The sequence below is a fragment of the Falco punctatus genome (assembly GCF_963210335.1).
Source record: "Falco punctatus genome assembly, chromosome: 6".
NCBI lineage: Eukaryota > Metazoa > Chordata > Aves > Falconiformes > Falconidae > Falco > Falco punctatus.
In genome coordinates, this window is record NC_137585.1 from 76,050,810 (window position 1) to 76,073,408 (window position 22,599).

Genomic DNA, 22,599 nt, shown 5'->3' on the forward strand with positions numbered 1-22,599 from the left:
TCAGTCACTTGTATTGGCTTTTCTGTCTTTGGAGATTTTCAAAAGAACTTCCATACCTTTGCAAATGTATATTCAGAATCTATATGACCAACAAATTCTAGGTGATAGCCCCTTCCATTCCCTTCCATGTACCAGCTTCTGGGTAGCTACACGTTAAATCAGCTCGAATAGCTGCCTTCTGTTAAACTAATAGTCTTTTTCCATTGCAAATCAGTTTTAACCTGGATTAATTTACTGGTGTGGTTTGCCATGCAGCCCACTAACGCTCGTGCAAATACCATCTCTCCCTGTGGTGGGAGGGGACAGTCAGTGATGCAGAAGAGCAAAGGGGGCTGGACTTCCTCTGGTGCTGGCATACACCTATTCATAAATTATGCCTTTGAAAATAATGGATGGAGACCTGCATGGGTTGGCATGAGGTTTTGGTGTGTTTTGTTTCTTTTCTACATACATATTACATACGGAGTGGAACTTTTTGTATGTATTAAAGAGTGGCATCTTTACTGAAATGCACTGAGGATTAGCTGGTAACAGGACTACATGTTCTTTAGGAAGGTGCATGGAAATTTGGGAAATTGATCATAGCTATTAATATGTGAACTAAGACAGATTCAGTGGGACAGATTCCCAAGGCTTCACAATAATCTCAAACAGCAGCTTTCGAAACTATCTGAAAATTTGGCACTATCTGTATATCATGTTTACTTAAAATACAGTTTTCCTCTCTTTTTAATATTCCTAACAGGCAATTTTGGCCTTTAAAGAAAAACAGGGAAGCATCATTTACATAACTCCTTTAAAAATGCAGTCACATCCCCATTTAAGTCCATTCTGTCAGGATCGATTCAGTATTAGGTATCACACTTACCATGCCAAATAATAAAGTGCTTTCCAACTTGATTTATGAGTACCTATTATGTTAGTTTACATTCAATTAATTATGTTGTGCAAGTTCTAATTTGAAAACGAAGCCCTTTATCAATGTTCAGTAGCTCATATCACTGAGAAATTAAATGTATCAGTTATCACAGAAGAGGCATTCACTATTTTGTGAATCATTTCAGTAATGCTTTAGAAAAAAAGCATTAGACTTACTAAAATCTTTTTGCAAAGTTCTGCAAAGGACTACTAATTTCAGATGCTGCAGAGAAGACAGGAGGGAGACTTTAGTAGCTATTTTCCTTTGCTTGCAACATCTCTGATGCTGCACGCCTTTCCAGGATTTTGCCAGTGGTGAATTCTCACGAACAGACATAGACAGTTGGCATTAAAAAAACCCTCTGCCTGCAATAACAGGCAGCTGCTGGGAGTCAGGAGAAGAGAGGGAGGTCAAGGAAGCGAACCAGCAGCTGTCACAGCTGTTGATATAACACATTTTGGGAATTCAACTCTTCTTGAGTATTTTAAGGCAATAATGTGGCACTAGGAGCCACAAACAGTGATTTCAAGAGCCATTTCAAGCAGATACAGAATAGGATTTAAATAGTGAAGGTGGTTGAATAAAAATGCATAACGATTGGAGAGAAGAAACAGGTTTTAAAATTTGTGACAGGAAGAGATATGTTGTGAAATCACTGAAACATGACTACAAATCAGAAACAAGTTGATTCTAGGAAAAGCGGGATTTAAAGCTATGTTCGTTTTAAAAAATTAAAGTATGTCAGACCTCTGGCATGAACACCATCCTGTGCTCATCCAAAATCTTAAGCCGTTAGCATGTTCCTTCAGAAGGATTTGACTTCTCTGCAACACAGCCATCATATTTATAAACACTTCCATTATTAGGCTGCTAGCTGTTTCTAAGCGTGATGATTTTTTCAGATGATTATTTAATCACACCACTTTGGCATCACAATAAATTTTTAAAAGTTCCTGATGCCACGGCAGTGCTATTTTACTACATGCTAATACAACAAACACAGTCCAGCACCGGATTTTGAAGCCAATTTATGATTACTAAGGATAGCCTGAACTACTTATCAGCAGGGAGAAGACAGCTAATTAATGACATTTCAAAACCCTCAGAGCTGGGATCCTGGGTTTGCTAAATGTCATAAATAGATTGCTTTTCAAGAAGCATTACCTATGTTCAATAGTACAACTAGAAATGAGTTAAAACAAAGCGGTGTTTTACAACCAAGTTAACATTTGTCAAGAGCAACAAGAAAAAACGGGACACAGCTAATAAAATAAGTAAAATGAACCTTGTCTCTATTTCATTGTCAGAAATAAAAAGAGAATGATGCCAGTTTGACAACACAACTCTATGTCCCTGCCTTTCCAGTATTTTGTAGATACTTCAACTTGGATGCATGCCAGATCAAGAGTTTCCCTTGCAAACTATTGCGATAACCTTTGGTTAGCATCTATAGTTTAAACCACTGTGATGTTCCTGGGGTGCTCTTTGAGGGCCCTATTGCCTTGCTTAAGACCCTCTCTCCACTGAACACCAAACTTTCAAATCACACCAACTTTCTGCAGCTGACGTAGCCTCGATTCACAGCCCGCAGTCCCAGCCCCGGCAGATGAGCCAGCCTTCACTCACCAGTTCTCGAGGACCATATGGCTCACAGAAAGTGACGGCGTTACTGTGCATTATCACACCGCACTGCTCTCCAACCTCGCAGTTACTGCATTCAGACCTGCAGGAAGAACACACTATGTTCAGAATGGAAATCAGAAACCATACATTTGAGATAGCATCAGGCTTGTAAACTGTAAAATAAGACCATTATATCTTGGTGGTCAGAAAAATTAGACTGTTTTGTTATCATGGTGCTGAACATAAAGGCTGAGGAGCTGTATGTATGATGTACTAGAGTCACCTCTCAAGAAAGGTCCCTGTGAATAAGTTCTCGCTCTCTGCAAACTGGAAATTCCCTCCAAAAAGGTATTTCCTTGCTTGTCGACTGCAAAACATCACAACATGGGAAACCAAATTGAACTCTTACACATAACGATTTACCCTGAAGTTACTCTTCTTCCAAAATGTTTACTACATGTCTGATATACCATATGTAAACCCACCATCACAGATTTACCATACAGAACAGCTCAGGAGAAGGTGCTGGGATCAGCCCCACTGCAGCCCGCAGAGTTATTTACCCAAACAGCAGACTCCAGGCTGCAGACCCTACCCAAAACTGGGCACCAAGAGGCTCCTACAGCCCAGCTGCTCTAACACAGGTCTTGCTGCTGCTTTCTATTTGTATTTGTCATATCCCATACTCCTAGTACCAAAGAGCTGCCACTCTGTTCTTTTCGGGGAAAAAGTATGAAGAAAATCTCAAGAGAGGCTGGTAAGCGCTGCTCAGCCAACTAATTGCACCTCTCCTGATATTTCTGAATTTAATATAGAGGACTATGTGGGCAGCCTGACTGTGGAGCAAAGGGAGAGGGCCCTCTCTCTCACCTTCCAGAATCAGCTTATCAGCTCTTGGCATGAGCAACAGATTTTCAAAAAATTTTGGAGATGCTCCCAGCCCCTGACAAACTGCCTCCCATGGGGCTGACGAACATTGCCTTCAGCTTTAACATCAAACCTACAGGCAAACATTTGCTCCCAGAGTAACTCCATTGTAAGCAAAGGTGAACTCACCCCAAACCTTCTTATTTCTTGCTGATTTTTGTCTGTATTTTGGTAACTGGTGTTTTTAGAGTTTCAACTGCAATGGACTTACCTAAAGGGTGTTCAGGCAGTTTTTTCTTTGGCTTCTCTCACACAGAGTGCCTCAGGCTTGGCTACCCTTTCTGACATATAATGTCACCAAAATACACATTCCCATATACACAGCCCAGAGGTAGTTTAGTAGCATGCAAAGGTTTGGTTTTCTTCTGTCTTTTCATTCTCTGGCTAATTTCTGGATGGCAGATCTTACAGGAAATCAGACAGAAAGGAAGAAATCCCAAGGAGACAGGGACTTGCTGTCAACATATATGATAGGGTTTTCAATGATCGTAGCTGATCATAGCTAGATACATACTATCAACGTATAGTTGATGCCTATACAAAGTTGCTTGGGTTTCTTTTACTTCTTTTCCTAATGTATGTTGCTTGTCTTTTCATTGCAAAGTGTGGTGTTAAACTTCTCCGAGTCTCTCTGTAAACTCCTTGGAGCAGGATCTTTCTGTTTCTGAGTATCTGAAAATCATCAGCCCACCAGGTCCTGGCCAGGGCAAATGAAATCTCCAGCTGCATTGCAAGGAAGAGGCTGGTAATGTTATCAGCTACCCCATGGGGCTGGCACAGCTTTTCCCTGCCTGGGCCATTCACCCAAAAGGTCTGAGGAAGGGAGGATGGGCTGGTGCGAACCCAGGTAGTGATTTGAAAGAATGTTTAAATCAGTTTCTAAAGTATGTGTTGAACTACATGGAGCTACCTCCTGGTGTGCTCCTGCAGTAGACTAGGGCTCCTCACCAGTCCCCTGGCTTCCCAGGGCAGCGTGCTGTGGGGAGCTTTTGGCAGAATGGGTTAACCCTGGGTGGTGTACAACACCCTGCAGGTCTGTGAGTGCTAAGCTCTGCTGAGCAATAGTTGTTAGGTTTTCAGATGCATGGATGTGGTGAATAATTGATTGCACTTGCTATTTTGGGTCTCTTCAGTGGGTCCTGGGTGAATTCAGCACAGGACTGGCTTTCTTATGTCCAAGTCCATTATAGAGGTCAAAGATGAATGCCTTGCTCTTTCCACTTTCCAAATCTCTCCCTTACTCTGAGATTTTATTAAAGGTCACTTTCAGTTCCACTTCCCGAAACAAAGTCAGATGTAAAAATTCCTTTTTTTCCTGTATAAGCATGTCAATAAAGTTACTCAGCAATTCACACTGATAGCATTTGGGATTTTGAATTTAAGCAGCAAATTTAAATCCTCTAATAAAGTAATATCGTTCTTATTGACTTCAATGAGTTAATATTTACTTATAGAACATAATTTTGTTTCTCAATACAAGGCAAGGAGAGAGTGTGCGATTGAACAAAATGGTACTTTAAGAGAAAGTACAGAAAAAGTGTTCACAGAGGACATGTTTTGTTGCCATCTAAATTCCACTTGATCCTTAAACTCTGACAACTGAAGAACAGAGAGACAGGAATTACAATACCTGGAATTCTGTAAGATTCTGGCTGTTTCTGACCATTATTTTCATCATCTGCTCCTACATTTTTAAGTTTTCTAGCAAGCATCTACCTGAACCCCTGATATATGCAGGGAGAGACAGATACAGCAGGAAAAATTTGCCTGCGAACACTAAGTCCCTCATGAAAGGTCAGGCTACATAATCCAAGGGGTATTTTAATTTTGTAATATTCATATTTCAATGAATACAAGATGATTCAGCTGTTCATCTATTCTACTTCTGTAATGTGGTCTACAAAACACTGTCTGGAAATCCAGAAATACTGTCTTTCTAATACATCATCACTCACCTTTTCTAGGATGATTCTCCTAAGAAATTGGATGGCTGTTGGTAATCCTGATTCAAATCCTTGTGCTTTCTTTGAAACATATTACCTCTGACAATAAATCGCTGACTAGCTTGACAGAAATGCATGAAGAGCAAGATAATTGATCTGCTGTTCCTCAGATCATCATCATAGTATTACATGTCTAGAAACGATCCAAATTGCTCCTCTCCTGGTGCAGACAGGAAGGTTGATTTCTTTTCCATTTATACAAACAGGAGACAGTATTAATTGCCCTGGCTGGGTGCAGCTTTTTACATTCTCTTTCTCACCTCCCTGGTCTAAAATCTTAGCATGTTAAAACCACTTCAGCCTTCTCTTCACCTCTGGTACTCACTGCCACTGTTGATATGTGTCATATTAATCTAGATGTCTTCTCTGCAGACCTGCCATCACTCTCATCTCTGGCTTAAAGTCCCACCTCGCTCTGCTATTGTTCTTCACGTTGCTGAAGGGGAAACATCTGCTGTTTCCTCATCCCTATCTGTCATCTCATCTCCCTCTACACTACCTGAGTTTGTGAACATTATATTGACTGATGTCTTTTGTGATGTCTTGACTATAAAGAAGATAAACATCTCAAGCTGCCAAGAGATTTTTGAACATAAATCTTTCTGAAGTTTAATCCCTCAGTTTTAGTACAATTTGGAAACCACTTTAGGACTTTTCTCTCCCGTCACAAAGCTTTCCTCTACCTCTTTGCCACTGGAAATATTACTGTACCTCTTCATTTCTCATATGCCATGAAAAAGTGATGGAACCTGTTTCTTATTGATTGATTTGGCATGCTCTGCTTTTCTTCATGTCATCTCTGAAGAGTATGTCTTCTGTAAGTGATTGCTGTTTGGAGTGCTGATAGGCTTTGAGATGAAACATGGCACCAAGCTGGGGAGGAGAGTTTAGCCGGCAACAAGCTTCTGTACAGTCTTTCTTTTTTAAATGTACTGAATCCCCTGTTGTCTACAGACCTACTGTTAAAACTGTTTTGTATAGAAACATACATAATGCCAGCATCTCTTCTTTACTAATTTATGCAGCTCCTTCCCCCCCCCCCCCCTTTTCTGTCTGAACATTAAATCATTTATCATAGGATTATACAGAATATTTTTTCTAGATTTGTTCTTGTTAGGCCTATTGTAGTTCTTACATAGTACCTTTTTAAAACTTTCCTCTGCAATTTTATGAGGTTACATAGAGGAAAGATGGTCACAGAAATGGGTGCTCGACGACCTAGACAGTCTTCTAGATACCACCCATCTTGGACCTCTTCTCATCCATCTATCTCCTGGCCCTTCCCTGGCAAGCAGTACATTGTGCAGATTCCCTTTCCCTACAGAGGAAGTAAATTACTGCCATGGTTCCCGAGATTTCTGAACACACTCCTGCCAGTTTTCAGCAAGTCCCATGGACCACCAGTCACCTGTACTATTAGACTTTTCATTGTAAAGTGCAGTCAACATTACTGTCTTAATTAGTTCTGCAAGTCAGCTGTGAACCGCTTAGCATGGCTATTCGTGCTATGTTTACTGTGGAGTGGGAGTCACTTGCCTTACCTTATCTTCCACAGCTAATACATGTTAGATATAAAATACACTGGACATTGATGAATGTATGAAGCATGCTTTTTCTCACAAGCCAAAGAGATCTTTGTAAAGTTAGTGGCAAATGAGACCCAAGAAATGATGATATCTTTGCTTAAGTAAGCAGGCTTCTGCCTATTGGTTGAGGACTTCAGAAATAATTATGTTCTTACACGACTGCACAGTGGAAGAATATAAAAATTAGTTGGACACACCATAAAAGAAAATCTTCATTGTGGTTGAGTCCCAATAAAATGAGATGAGACATGCTCCCATTCCTCTATTTCCAACACAGAAATTCTCCCTGCTTCCTTCTTCTTATGTGTCCTCCCTCTCCTGCTGCCTCCTCCTCTCCTTGTCCTTTCTCACCTTACCAGTTCATCGTGCTTTCTTTCAATCACCAAACTGTGGTTTAGGTCAGGAGCTCACTCCCAGATGCTTTGATTTTTCTGTCTACAAAAAGCCCCATCCCATCCTTCCCTTTCTCCTACCCTTGCAGCTCCAAGAAACACTTGTAGCCATCCCTCCCCTGCCCCTGAGCCTCTGAAGAAACAGATGGTTGCTGGGCAGAATGTGTCTTTGAATGCATTTGAAAGACCAGAAATCCATAAACAAACAGGCAGTCCCGCTCAAAATCATACAGTGCCCTTGTTATTTGATGTGAGGCCTGTCCTAGTGATGGGGTGACACAGGCTCTGCTGGCATTCATAAAATTAGACACACAGAAGCTATAAAATGCTTTGCTTGTGCACTGAGACTTAGACTGTACATCTCTGCCAGAGCTGCACATGCCAGAAAGCGGATCAGGAGTGGGACAATACTAATCATATCCAAGCCACTGTTATGTATGATATGGGAAGAAAAGATCATAGGAAAATACAAACACTTCTCTTTTCATCTTTACGCAAATAATGGTTTCAGAAATTATTAGAGTGGCTTAGTCTAACTGGCCCCTGGTGACACGGCACTGCTGGAGTATTGGTGCACACAAGGCAGCTGCTACCACACACTCCGAGCACAGCAGACCAGGGACCAAGCAAGGCTGGAAATACTGCTCCAGCAGTTACTGCAATTGTTTGTGCTAAAGATGGGATTTTAGCAGGTGCCAGGGGAATAAAATGCAATTTTAGGATGGATGGTATAAACTATTAATAATCCCTGATTTAACTCCCACTAGACAATCAGATGAGAATGAGCTTTCTGCCACTAAGCATGTCTCCACTGTAGGCAGAGTTACTGTAGAAATCCTTTATGCAGAAAAGCTCATGACACCTCATTATAGTTTTCTTTCATTTTTGTGCTCCACTTGTATTTAGCATTGCAGAAGATGTTGCCTTTCTGGTGATACTACAGGAAAAACTGTCCCAGGATTGTGGCGAGGTTTGGGACTCTCCTGCCCAGCACACACCTCTGCACTGGCCCACCAACCAAGGTGGGTCAAGGTTATTCCAGGGGGAGCAAATCCATATCTTGGAGACAAAAGGAGCAGGAGACTGGGGGCAATTTTAGTCTAAAATTTCTCCGTTGAGACTTCTATAAAGCAAGGATGAATTTAAAGATGAGAGAGCAATGGATAAATAAATTATGGAGGTTCCCAACAGACAGGCCCTCTGCGAGTTATGAGACATCTGCAGGGAAATAATGCCTCCTCTCATTTCTTTCCACTCAAGTCCATTTAACACACTGCTGCTAACGCTATCTACCTTGGCAGCTATTCTGTAACCCATTAAGAGTCCTTGATCTATTCATTCCCATAAAGAAAAGAGGGTGTTTTTTTATATTGTAGTATTGCAGGTCCTTAATGCATCTATCCAGAAAAACATTTAAAGGGATGATACAAAAGGAAAAAGAGGAAAAATAGTAGGCACATATCAAAAAGTATTACAGTTAATATGTGCAAAAGAAAAATATCCATAAAATTCCATAAACCACAATTTTTTAAAATAGAATGATGGAACTGTGAAAGACCTGCACAGATGGAAAATTGTGACAGACCTTAATAAAAAGGAAAATTAATTCAGATTTCACAGAACATATGCATTCCTAACTAACAAATGCAGGTAACGGCTAAAATGCCTGTCAAGAATTTATTTGAACAAGATTAACTAACCCAGGAAAATATTTCTGTGTCTTACATGAATTAAATCAATAAAATTAGTTATGTTTATGAAATAGGATTGGAAGGAGTAGGAAACTCAGTAAGAATCTCATATAAAAAAGGAGACTCCAACCTTCAAAACTTCATGTTAAGGACAATTGATGTGTTTATCTGGGTATAGTATGACCAGTAGATATACTCACTATACAGAACGGCATCGGTTTTATACTATAAGAGACCTGTATCTTCTTCTTTGGTGATGATGCATGTACCTATATCATACAAAATGGTACCCTATCACTGTGGTATTTGTGGTGGTAAAATTATTAATATTTAAGATTGAGAAGTTTGGCTAAGCATGATCTTAGCTAAAAGAACATTGCTTTTGACTAAAAGCTACCAGTGATTGTTTCCAACTCCCTACTTCTGAGCTAAGGTGACACTGGGTGTGCTACTCCTATAGGCTCCACCAACAGCCATCTCTCCATATTGTCCTGTTATTTACTGTTGGAGTCCTTAGAACTGTGACAGTGACTTAAGGAGTCCATCCCTCCCAAAGACAGATACTTGACTTTATTAACACTGAAATGATTGCTTTTTCCTTGTATCTTTCCTTGTTTTCTGAAACAGTGTTTGGGTTGGGTCTCTGCAATCACAGAGAATGGGAGCAGAGGGGGAGATGGTGTCCAAGTGCTCTCTCAAATACGGTCATAGTTAATAAAGCTTCTGCCTGACCTGTCCTAAATTATACTTGCCTTATTATGCACATGGATTCCTGAGGTTTTTCAACATCATCTACTGGTTAAAGAATGACAACTACCTGTGCTTGCTGTTTCAGATGTACACTGTGATAATATGAATGACCCTACTCAGGAATCCTATTGAATGAAAAAAACCTAGCAATTGGGAGCTGCTGTATAGAGCTGGGAAGGGAAGGCTTTGCTTTCCTACACAATACAAAAGTTTTGAAAAAGTTTGCTTTCCACTAAAAAAGAAAAAAATCAACCTTACAAATTGCCCATGAGCCAGCAGTGTGCCCTGGTGGCCAAGGAGGCCAATGGGTCCTGGGGGGCATCAGGAGGAGCGTGGCCAGCAGGGCGAGGGAGGTGATCCTGCCCCTCTGCTCTGCCCTGGTGAGGCTGCACCTGGAGTGCTGTGTCCAGTGCTGGGCATCCCAGTTACAGAGAGACAGGGAGCTACTGGGGAGGGGCCAGCGCAGGGCTACGGAGGTGAGTAGGGAGCTGGAGCATCTCCCTTATGAGGAAAGGCTGAGGGAGCTGGGACTGTTTCACCTGGGGAAAAGAAGACCTGGAGGGGATCTTATTCATGCATACAAACATCTTAAGGGTGGGTGTCAAGAGGACAGGGCCAGGTTCTTCAGTGGTACCCAGCAGCAGGACAAGGGGCAATGGGCACCAAGTGCAACACAGCGAGTTCCACCTGAATAGAAGGAAAAAATTCTTTACCCTGAGGGTGACAGAGCACTGGCACAGGCTGCCCAGAGAGGCTGTGGGTCTTCCTCTCTGAATATACTCAAAACCTGCCTGGACTGACTCTGCACAACCTGCTCTGGGAGGAGCTGCTTTAGCAGGGGCGGGACTAGATGATCTCCACAGGTCCCTTCCAACCCCAACCATTCTGTGATTCTGGGATTTTTAGCAGCTGAAAATTAGGTGGAGACATTCAATTCCAGTTAATTTTTTCTTTTGAATTGTTTGGAAACATTTGATTTCAGTTTAGAAGGAGTTTTTCCTATTAGCTTCACCAGAAATATGTATGACATGAACATGAAAAAAAATATATTGAAAAAACAAAGTTTCATTATTGAAATTCATCACATTTTTCATGAAAAGCTATGATTTCAAGAAATCAAAATCTTCATACAAAAACATTAGCTAAGCTCAGCTCTACTCCTTTCTGGTTTTGGATTAATTCAAATTTTGAAGTCAATGAGAATTTTTCACTCAATTTCTCAGTCACTCATTAGTCAATTAATTAATAAACTACTATATTTAGACCCCAATGGAGCAAAGACACACAGAGGCTTACACCAATGTGAGCTGAAGTATCTAGTAATTAATATAATACAAATACTTCACTATAATAACCAAAATGTTTTAATTTGCTTAAATGTGTACAAAAGAAAGCAGAAGTCTGAAACTCACCACATAGTAGGATTCAGTTCTTGCTGATGGTAAGAGTCAAAGTCATCTCGTAGGATAATGCTGTCACTGTGAATTTCAGCTACAAAGAAATGAAAACACTGTATGAAAACAATGCAGTGTAATCACCCAGTGTTTTCTACTTAGGACTAAAGCAATGCATTGTAAAATGAAAAAAATCAGCTTTTTAAAGTACACTAGTTACAAAAGCAGGGTATTCCCAGTTACAAGGGGTTTTTGCTTACTCTGGATCATAATAGTACCACATAAAATTAAGACATGTCCCAATCTATCACCAAAGTGCAATGACTATGAAAAGATGCAGACATCAAGTACATACCAAATGTTTTAAGAACTTTTGTTCCAAATTGTTTGTTGTTCTGAATGGTCAGAAAAAAAATCTTCTGAATCCAGATTTTTGAAACACTGGCACAAGGAGGGAGATGTCCTAGTGAGTGTACTACACTTCTAATGGGCAGGGGGTTAATTCTGATAACTCATAAGCAAAAATCTATGAGCTCGCTGGAATTTCTTTGCTGCTATCAGTGGAGCTGGCAGTAAAGGTCAGCTGATTTAAGGAATATAAACTGGGCTATGTTACACAAATGTTTCTAACTATCAGTCTGCAAGTTTGAGGCCCTGATTTTCCCCCTAGATTTCCTGTATCATTTACATACGATGATAAAAAAAAATCCCAAAACTCTGGCACATGTATTTGTATTGGACAGACACTTTTCTACAAATACTCAAATAAATGAAGTAGCTGTCATCTGCTATTCAGACTGAGCAAGAATGCCAGAATCTGTCCCGGACTAATCAAATTGCAACACAGGTCTGATGTGTGCTCCGTGTCCTGCTTGGAGAGCAGGAGAAGCAGTGCCCTGCTCCTGGGTGCACGTTGGACGTGCACTAGGACAAAACCTTCCTCCCAGTGACTCAGCACAGGTGTGACAGTGCTGTCTCACACTGGGGGTTATGGGACAAAGCATCATGGAATGGTTTGGGTTGGAAGGGACCTTAAAGATCATCTAGTTCCAACCCCCATGCCATGGGCAGGGACACCTGCCACTGGACCAGGTTGCTCAAAGCCCCATCCAGCCTGGCCTGGAACACTGCCAGGGCTGGGGCATTCACAGCTGCTCTGGGCAACCTGTGCCAGTGCCTCACCACCCTCACAGGAAAATAACTTCTTCCTCCTATCTAACATAAATTTACTTTCTTTCAGTTTAAAGCCATTCCCCCTTGTCCTATCACCACATGCCCTTGTAAAAAGTCCCTCTCCAGCTCTGCTGTTGGCCCCTTTAGGTACTGAAGGCTGCTCTAAGGTCTCCCCGGAGCCTTCTCTTCTCCAGGCTGAACAACCCCAGCTCTCTCAGCCTGTCTCCATAGCAGAGGTGCTTCAGCAGCCCTGGTCCTCAGGCAAACAAATGCTGCAATACACAGCTAGGAAGAAAAGCTCTGCAGCATGGTATACTCGCACTGCAAGGGCTCAAGGGCAATACATAAACAGCAATAAAAATCACAATGAAAAACCAACTAATCAGAATTAGACATAATTCAACTGATTTTATATGAGTCTCATTTTTATTTGAATTCCCCAGAGCTAGTTTCATATGACCTTACAGATTGTTTATTATAATAAAGTTAGGGATTCTGAGTTTTAGTAATAAGAATGACAAATCACCTACCTAGGTGAGGATGTAAGGGAGCTTCTGTCGGGGCTGCAGAGAACAAAGACACACAATGCATGAATATCTTCTATGATCAGGGCTTAATTGCAGCATTAAAAATCAATTCAACATAAAACAAATTGTACTGTACATGTTCTCCTAAGTCAACTATCCTGACAGTTTAATTATGAAAAATGTGATACACACCAAAAGTTATAAAAATATAATAGGAAAAATATTCTCTAATTAATTAATCATCAGTAATAAATGAAAGACAGAAATAGTTGTACAGCAAGGTAAGAAAGATCACTTCCAGTCTAGGATTACGACATATATTAGAAATAATTTGGATTAAGATTCAGTAATTCAGTGATTGATGAAGAGAGTGGGAATTAGGCTGAACAAAAGAAATAGCCCAGACAAGGCAAAAATGCCACACTGACCATTTATACTACACGGGACAACATTTTACTGGTTATATTGTTGGGAGAAAAAATCCTGGTATTCCTAGTGCAACAAGTAACAGATTACAACTGTAACAAGTAACAGTAACTCTGCAAATCACAGAATCAAACCCTTATTTTAAAGCACATTTTCACATGCATTGCTAAATCAATGCCCCAGTAGGTCCTTGTCTTCCAAGAAACAGCAGAATATCATGATGACACCCTGCATGGTTGGCATGTGTGTAAAATGACAAAACTTTCTTATTCTCCTAACGCTTTGCAACAGGAGACTGGGTGTAACATTACACAACCGAACACAGAATGTATCTGAAAGGGCACAGCTACATAAAAATGATGGGGAAGCCTAGGACGTGGCTACACAGCCTGCTAGATACTCCGTGATAGCTACTACATGCATAGCCTTGTCCAATCTTAAATCCAAAGTAAGTTACACCTCTTTCGCGGAGGCACAGAGGGTACATATAAGCAAGCTCCTGGGGAACCGCTACATCTTTCGCTTCTCAGTACCTCGCCCATGAAGTTGTATTTCTAGATGTATTTTGTACTTCGGTAAATAGAACACCAAAAAAAAAAAAAAAAAAAAGAGAATTTTTGAAGCCAGGATTTTTTTGATGATTCTGTGTTTCTTGTTGGGCACTGACCTAAATTGTATCAGTACTCCTGATTTCTTTAGCATATTTGCAAAATTTACTGAAGTACTGCAATTTCTGTCATAACATCTGACAAATTAAAGATAGATTAAAAATAAGCATAAAGATGAATGCAGCAATCTGTGTAGAGCCCTCACAGATAGTCATTTGAATGGAAAGTCCAACACAAATCTCAAGAATTTTGTTTTTCTCTTCCTGCTTTCTTCTTAAACACTGGGTTTGCATGGAGGCGTGACATTCTGTAATGAAATTGCAACATTTCATGGGGAAGTTGGTGATTAAGAAGACTGAGAAAAAAACAACTGAGTTATCTGCAGACCAGAAAAGAATGGCAAGCAGTCTGGATTTGCAATGGCCAAGACCTCATATCTTGACAGAAAAAAATCCGGAGCACTACAACTCTATTTGCACATTACACTTGGCACTGCCTCCAGGTTAACGCTGGGCTGCACTGGTGGATACTACACAGGAAAAGACTGCATTTGTCCCCTGCAGTCCCAGGCACTGTTTTTCTCCATGGAGGCATGTAAAAATTTCTCTAGAAAACCTTTAAAAAATGTTTGCACAGAAGAAATAGATTAAACTGGATTAACTGAATTACTTCCCAGATTGAGCAATGTATACCATTCACGGAAGAAACAGATTAAACTGGATTAACTGAATTACTTCCCAGATTGAGCAATGTATATCATTCTGGATTCTGCCTGTAGGAAAAGCAGCACATTATGGCATGGAATTTTAAATACTCCTGACGTTGTAAGAGGTTAAGCTTAAAATAAGACCCCTGTCTCTGATGCTCTGTATGGCTGCTTTAGATTAGTTCCAGATCTTTACTAAGAGATGATGCATTGTGAACACAGGTGTGGCTGAGGGCCACTCTGCTAGTGCTCATCTATGAGGAGGATGGTCACATCAGGCCACATCATGGGCAGACTCATTAGTTGCCCAAGCAAATTTCATTGGCCTTTGAGAGTAAATTGACAGAGACCTTCCTCTCCGATGACAGTGGTTCAGACCTCAAAATAAAAATGAAAGACTAGATAATCATTCATCTCAGGTCGCTTGGCATTGCTCTTTGGAAGAGACTTTCTGTGGAAGATGGTCCAGTATAGAATACACACAGTCACTAGCAATACTTTCTGAATATTTTACGTGAAATTTCAGCATTTAGCTAAAAGGTACACATATAGCACAAACCTGAAATCTTTAAAATTGAAAACTCCTTTGACTTCAGCATTTTTTAAAGTATAACTGTCTGTCCATGTGATTAAAGAATACAAAACTGAAATAAATTGAAATCTGAGATTTTTTCTTAAAATAGCTCTTTGATTATATGCATAGAATATTGCAAACTGCTTTTCAATAGACTGAAATGAAGGAAACTGTGCAGATGCATACTAGTACATTCACTTCAAAAACTAGAGGTGGAATTAAGCAAAGAATGCTGGACAAAAGGTTGCTCTTACAAACAAAGACTTTATGTTGAGGAGGGGTTCTTTCCCAACTCTTTACAGGATCTGAGAAGCCCAAGAATTTTTGCCTTCGGTATTCCTTCATCCGATTTGTAATTCGAATTCCAGAGCTGAATATGACAAAAGACTGTGAAGGTACGTTTAATGAGAGCTAAACCTAGACTTTAATCTCCCTATGAATAATTTCTGTATTACATATTATATTTCATAACAGCACTGTGTTGATCTCAAAGTGTTATAGTTGAGGTCCACAAAATAATAGAAATTCAGAATATCACACAAAACCAGTTGTTGCAGTTTTAAAATATTTGCAGATCTGCCTTTTTCATCAACTTCTAGAACTACTTATTTTAAGACAGTATTGTACAGTAGACCATACAATGTGGCTGAAGTCAAATGGAGTTTCCGCACATAACTGACAAAGCTAAAAAAAATTAAATATGCGGAGTAGCTATACAGTGCAAAGATATAAAATGTTTACAATTTAAAAAGAATTATACAATACTTCAGAGTGAGAGGGGGGAAAAAGGCTGTCTTATTCTATATTTTAAACCACAATTTGCTTTCTTAGATGCTCCTTAGGCACATGGTTGGGTGGTTGTAAATTTACAATCAGTATTTGTGTGGCTCCAAAATGCCTCTTAACTTAAATGAGAATGTCGTACCTTTTAAAAAAAAGAAAAAGAATTTGTTATTTGATTTTTAACTAGCACCCTGAGTATATATAGAGCTTTACAAGAGACGAATTGTACTAAGCAAAGAATGGAAACAGAGCTCAACGGAGTTCACAATCTAAGAGGCATGAACAAATACAATATGAGAAAATGTAAGGAAATGTAGGATGATTGCCTTGTAAGACAAGGCAATCCCTTTGGTAAGGAGAAGCACAGAAGAAAGTGTACAATACAAAGTGATTCAGGGAGAAAAAGGCCACAGTGAAACTGGAAGCGTGAGAATCTTGAGGAAAGCAATGGGGAATTCAAAAGTCAATGGGGTCATTGTGGGGCTCTGTGTCAATGGGATGAGGGAGAATGAGGCATCTTTTAGAGTAAAAGGTTAACATTTTCTGTGGATGAAGTAAGGCTACTGAAAGGTTAAGCCAATAGAAAAATATGCCCTGTTTTGGTTAAACTGGAAGGGAGGGAAGTATGAGAGAAGTGGGAAAGGAATGTCATCTTCAGATAGAGGAGCTGGAATATATGAAGGGAAAAAAGACTGGGTGATGGTCCTAATGGCAGTGGAAAAATAAGTACCAAAATCATTAAAGGTGGCAATGGTTAACAGTTAAGCAAAACTAGTCTCCATTCAGATAAAATGAGCTAGCATAATGCAAATTAAACACACGTTCCAGCAATGTCAGTTTGTACTATTGACACCCATATTCTATAGATCTGTGGGGTCAAGCCTGTGTACAGGGGTAGGTGAGGAATACAGGATAAGAGAATATTCTTAAAACTCTCTGGAAAATTGACTTTTTTTTCCTTTTTTCTGAGAACCCGGAACATTTATTTTAAATATAAAGGAAAAGTGAATTACGGAAACACAAATGCTCTCAGAGAAACACCGTGCTTAGAGTTCAACAACCAGCAGCCATTAGCTGTTGCTCATCAACTCATCACAAACAAGATATGGAGAGAGATATATTCTGTTTTGCAGATTATGGAAAAGTCTAACCTCCTTGAAGGAAATTAATGCTTTTACTTAGACTTCTGCCAATACTTTGTCTCTACTGGTAAACAAAGTTGCTATTGAATGATACAGACTGAACATCCCCAGAGACAGAGTCAATGTGTTGCCCGAGGGCTGCATTATTCTCGCTGACACTTAAGCCAAGGAAAAATACGTCAGCTCTGAACTCCAGTCTGCTCCTCTGTAACATACTGCTCTGGTCAAGCCTGAGAGCCTGCAATTCATTTTGCGTTTGTTTTTCAGAGTGTTCTTCCACTTTACAAGGTACAAAACTCACCTAGAAGGTCTTCTACAAACACTCAGGCAAAATTTATCAAATAAAAGAGAGTCTGGGCCAATTCTCAGGATTTACTTTCATATGGAGACATCTGTCAAACTGTAGAGTGGTTTCTTAAAAAAGGAATCCCAATCCTATAATTTGTGGCATTGAGTATGAGATTGTGTAAAATTCTGGGAACTATGCTGAAAGGAAAGATTTTGCACTAGGAGGGAACATCCTTCATCTTTTCCATCTCTTAGGTTTTATTTTTTTGAGAGTCTCCCCTAGTCAGTCAGAACTAAATTACACGCTCACAGATCTCTCAGTACGGTCCTTATTTCAAAGATTGGTACTACTGATCCAAAGTTACTTAGCATACTGTGGAAATGGCATCCTTAACCCTTTAGCACCCCACTTGGTGTGGGGTAAAGGCTGGTGGGGTTGTGTGAAGCGAGTCCCGGCTGCATCCATCCCTGTACCACAAGCTGGTACTTCCAGCAGCATTGCTGTATTCATACAAACCTAAACTCTTTTGAGTACCACAGCACAATGCAGCCAGGTCTGCTGTTTTGCCAACCCCATTTTAATTATGCTACTTTTATTAATGTATTGGTTTTGTTCTCCTCAAGTCAGGAATAAATATGAATTGATCTGTACAATGATAAGTTTAACTTATTTTCCATTTATTTTGCTATTAGGTCAACAAGTTAGAGATACAGTTAATTAAAGATATTAATGGCGTGGGTATCATTAGTCATTAACATCTTATTTGTCCTTAAAAAGTATTTATAAGACATCTATCTTTTCTGTCTTTGTTTATACAGTTTTTGTTTTCTGGCCAATTTCTGCTGGATTGACTCTTTTGTCTGACAATTTTTGTCTCTTTTCTTCAATATCCAATACAATTCTTCTAAAAGCTTACATCACTTTTCAAAGATCTCCCTAGCTTCCAAAAATATTTATTATATGCTGAACACATAGCTTTTCAAGCAATTATTTTACTTACTTTGGTGTCTTTCCCTATGGCATCATTCCTTATTCTGTTTATATTATACATAGGACTGCTTGTTCGGCATTGTCATCCCTTAACACTACCCTTTATCATCCTCTAACTCTCTTCAAAATAAGAACTAGAGTTTTCTTTCACTGCACAAATCCCATTAACTCTATTAGGATTTTCTAATACACATCCATGTGTGGACAGCCAGAGTGAACATGATTGCTGAGATTCCTTGCTACTTTCACATCACCACGCATAGCCTTTGTACTAGTTATTATGAAGCCTGGTGTAATCTCCAGTGAACACACTTATTAAAAAGATATCCTTTAATCTATGAAGCTGCCCTGTGGTTTTATTTTCTTTACTTAATATGTCACATCATTCACCACAGCATTTCAGTATAGTAATGTTTAGGGCCAGAAACGGACCAAAACCTAATTAATGTCAACCTACCTCGCTCTTTTGCAAGACTTTAGATGCAAAAACCCGATATTTGCATCTAAATACATTCACTAATTATTTCTGAACTAATCCTTTGTTTTCATTAATAGTACTGAGGTTTGCTTCAAAGAAACTCTCTTTTATTTGAATAGGAAAATTAATCCTAATAGTATAAGAGCTGTAACAGTATGCAGAAGTTAGGGGGCCTAATGCAATGTGCATTGTCTGCTAAAGGAACAAGAACAAAAGGTCAGAGGAGAGCTTGGTGCTGGAATGGATGGGAGGAAGGGCAATGGGCAACAGGGTGGTGACTATCTGAGTCAAGAAAACTGTGGCCGAGCTAGAAAACCAAGGGGAGAGAAGCCTTGGTGAGGATAAAAATGCGGGAGAAAGACCAAGAGAACCTCTGAGAAGATTGCGCATCAGTGTTGCAGGGAAACCTGAAGATTGATTTCATGGCTGTCGTACACTGTCAGCTGCTCATAGAGCAGTACCTCTGGGTGACCCTTGATGAAGTCAAACCTGATGTTTACAGTTACCACAGTGATATATATTTTGGAGAAGACAAATCCAGAAAGTCTCTGAAGCGACTGTGTATAAAGCAAAGACAATTGCTGGGAAAATCACAGGAAACACAAAAGTCATGAGGCTGTGGGAGACTACGACCAAGTGGGGAAGCTGAAGGCCCTTTCAGGGAAGCGATGCAGGACGTGGCTATCAGTGGCTGGGTGGGAGGAGGTGGCAAAGGGACTGTCATAGCTGAGCAGCCAGGGAAGGCCCAGGGATGGCACATCTCAGCATCTCCACACACAACCAATACAGGAATCCCATTTTCTCTTTGTTCTGCAGAGTCCCTGCAAACCCAGGGACAGCACACAGTACCACAACTTATGTTCTAACCAACAGAAGTATTGCTGAAATGTTCATTTGAGGTTAGGTTATGCTCCAAAATTGGAGAAATGTAAAAAGCATAGAAGGGTGAAAGAATTACAGTTTCTGCTGTCAGCTCTCCTACTAAAATCTCCTGGTACAGCATGTCTGAAGAAAGGACTGTCAGAGCCTGCATGGATGGATTTCTACTCAGCAGTCTCTGCTTATCAAGGTGTTTTCCTGTAGCAGGGAGAAATCTTGTTGCTTTGCACATATTCTCCTCGACCATGCTGCCAGTTCTGACACTGACAGCCATATATTCCCTTTCAACTTGCTTGCACATAGCTTTCATCATGCTGGTCACTGCCAGCTCTCTGGCTCTCTGCCACCAATCTGTCTTTTACTTCCTTCTCCTTCCCTTACCTGCTCTGGCTACCACAGACTGCCTCTGGCTGTGATGCACTCACTTCACAGCCCTGCTTTGGAGAAATTCATCTGCTTCTAAGGCTTTTCATCATTTTATGTTGATGACTCTGCAATAGTAATTTTTCTGCTCTTGACTTGTGTCCATCCAGCGAGTAGTCTGTGTGAGATATTCTAACCATCCTCCTTAGCATATCCCAAATGGTGGTCCTGCCAACAATTCTGTTCCCAAATCCCCTTATACTAGTCACTGAAACACTACTCTTCCACACCCACATGATGGGGTTACAATTTATCTCCTGTTTTGAATACCAAATCCATTTTGGTAATTTCTCCAGCTGTTTTTTCCTTCCACACAGTAAAAATACCAATACATGCCTAGCACAATCACCTTCCATCCAGCTCATCATAAACCCCTTCTGATTGCCAGCACCTGTGTTGTTTTTTTCTAATTCGTTCAAAACACAAGCAACTTCCGAGCTTGTTAGCTAACATCTTCAGTCATGTCTCTGAATCCCCCTTCCTACTCCACATTGAAATATTAAAATATTAAAACCTCAAATACTGAAATTGAAAACTGAAATAATTTTCCTTCAGTATCACAGAGGTACTATTCGTCCCTTGTATGAATAACTCAGTATATGCTCCCAACACAACGTTGTTATTGCAAAAGCCATTGCATAGATATTTCCAGATTCATAGGAATAAAACAAACACCTATAGCTCTAATGCACCCAAAAGATGTATTTTGGGGGATTTTCTCTGTCTGTTAATATGAGAACACATCTCTAATTTTGAAGTGTTTATGTCAGAGCGGTTTCAGAAACATGGCCCGTATTTCACTGTGTCTTTTCACATGGAAATATCATTGGAATTTTGTGGAGAAAACTGGATGAGCACAGAAATTTCTTTCTCTCCTGTACCAAAAATGGCAGATACCTTCTCTACTTCCCACTTTTAATGAAGCAGGTTCAAAGCAGTGTACTGTTTGTAGACAACAGCTGACAATAGGACATTTATTTTTAAGTTACTCATCAAAAGGATGTATATGATAAGCTGTGCAAACAATTAGATTTTTAAAGTTTATGTAAGTAAAACATTTTTGTTTAGCTATAAAAATGATCAGATGTTGTAGGTGATGGCCAAAAATTAGATGGCCTACTTTCACAAAATGGGAAGGCAGGTTCTTCCAAAGATACGTGTGAGCTGGATGGTAAACAAAGCTTTTGCTGCAGGCATATTGCATTTTTTGATTATAGTTAATACAGTGAGAGTTAAAACAGCTTGTGGTTTTGACAAAAAACAAATGTTGGTCGTTGCAGGCTGATTTCAGGGAAGTGTATAACGCAATAGGAGTTACTTTAACTTTTGTATATTCTCCAACATTTAGGAGAGAGGACAGAGGGGGTTCCCAATTAACTAATGGGAAGTATGAAGCCAAAGAAAGTACCAGTTTTAAGAACATAAATCAGATCCTGATACTAAGTTTCCTACAAAATAGCTTTCACGATAAGTAACACTGACAGGCAAGTACAATGGAAAACCACATTTGCCAGATATTTTTAATATGATGGCTCTTACCTCCCTGTTCACACAACTGTTGTGCTAAGGCATCCTTGAATATAACTTGGCCCCTATGAGTAGCTGTAGCCCTGTGAATATAAAAAAGACAACAATAAATAATGTAGTATCCTTATTTATATATGCATATGTATATCTATATGCATGACTAATCAAATCAGAAGTCCCATTCTGCTTTCTTCCTGTGTTCTTCTTTCTGCATTCTTTCATACTCATAGAATAATTTGTAGGGATTGTTTCTGTGCATTGCAAAACAAAAGTTTCTAAACCAAAACGGCTAGGTTGATAATAAAAAGCACTGGCCCAGGAATTCAATGAAGGACATGAGTAAAAGCAAGCATATGGCAAAGCTAACACATCACTATGCCTGAGAAAGCATACCTGTCTCAGTGCAGAACAGAAGAAATGGTTGCAGAGCTGCTGTCCTGTGAAATTAATAGTCATATGATCCAACAGGCAATAGCAATGACAGTACTGTTAAATGCTACTGACAGAAAGGTAGAGCTTGAATGGATGTCCAGAAAGCCTCTCTGGAAACAAAGGGAGAGACGAGTAAGCTCTCTGCCCCAGGCTTCTGTCTAACAACTCCAAAAAAAAAAGGAGACCCTGCTGCAATATTTTTCTTGGTATGCTGCCTTGGATTTTGCTGCCAATTAAGTTGTTCTTTCTTTTTATTTCCTTCATTGTCCAGGCAAGCTAAAGTGGATTACTTTCTCCCCCCCCCCCCTTTTTTTTTTCCTCTTTAAATCATCATCATTCTTTCTCTTTTTTTTTTTT

At 39.9% G+C, this 22,599-nt stretch overlaps 1 protein-coding gene across 2 annotated transcripts in view; it reads right to left on the reverse strand.

Moving 5' to 3' along the window:
• RELN (reelin) overlaps positions 1 to 22,599 on the reverse strand; it is a 321,986-nt gene that overhangs the window by 153,079 nt on the left and 146,308 nt on the right. For both annotated transcript variants that reach the window (XM_080391905.1, XM_080391904.1), the window contains 4 exons: positions 21,823 to 21,893; positions 12,989 to 13,021; positions 11,304 to 11,382; positions 2,546 to 2,642 (listed from right to left, as the gene is read on the reverse strand). In XM_080391905.1, the coding sequence (XP_080248031.1) occupies positions 2,546 to 2,642; positions 11,304 to 11,382; positions 12,989 to 13,021; positions 21,823 to 21,893 (280 nt within the window). The remainder of the gene's footprint in view (positions 1 to 2,545; positions 2,643 to 11,303; positions 11,383 to 12,988; positions 13,022 to 21,822; positions 21,894 to 22,599) is intronic.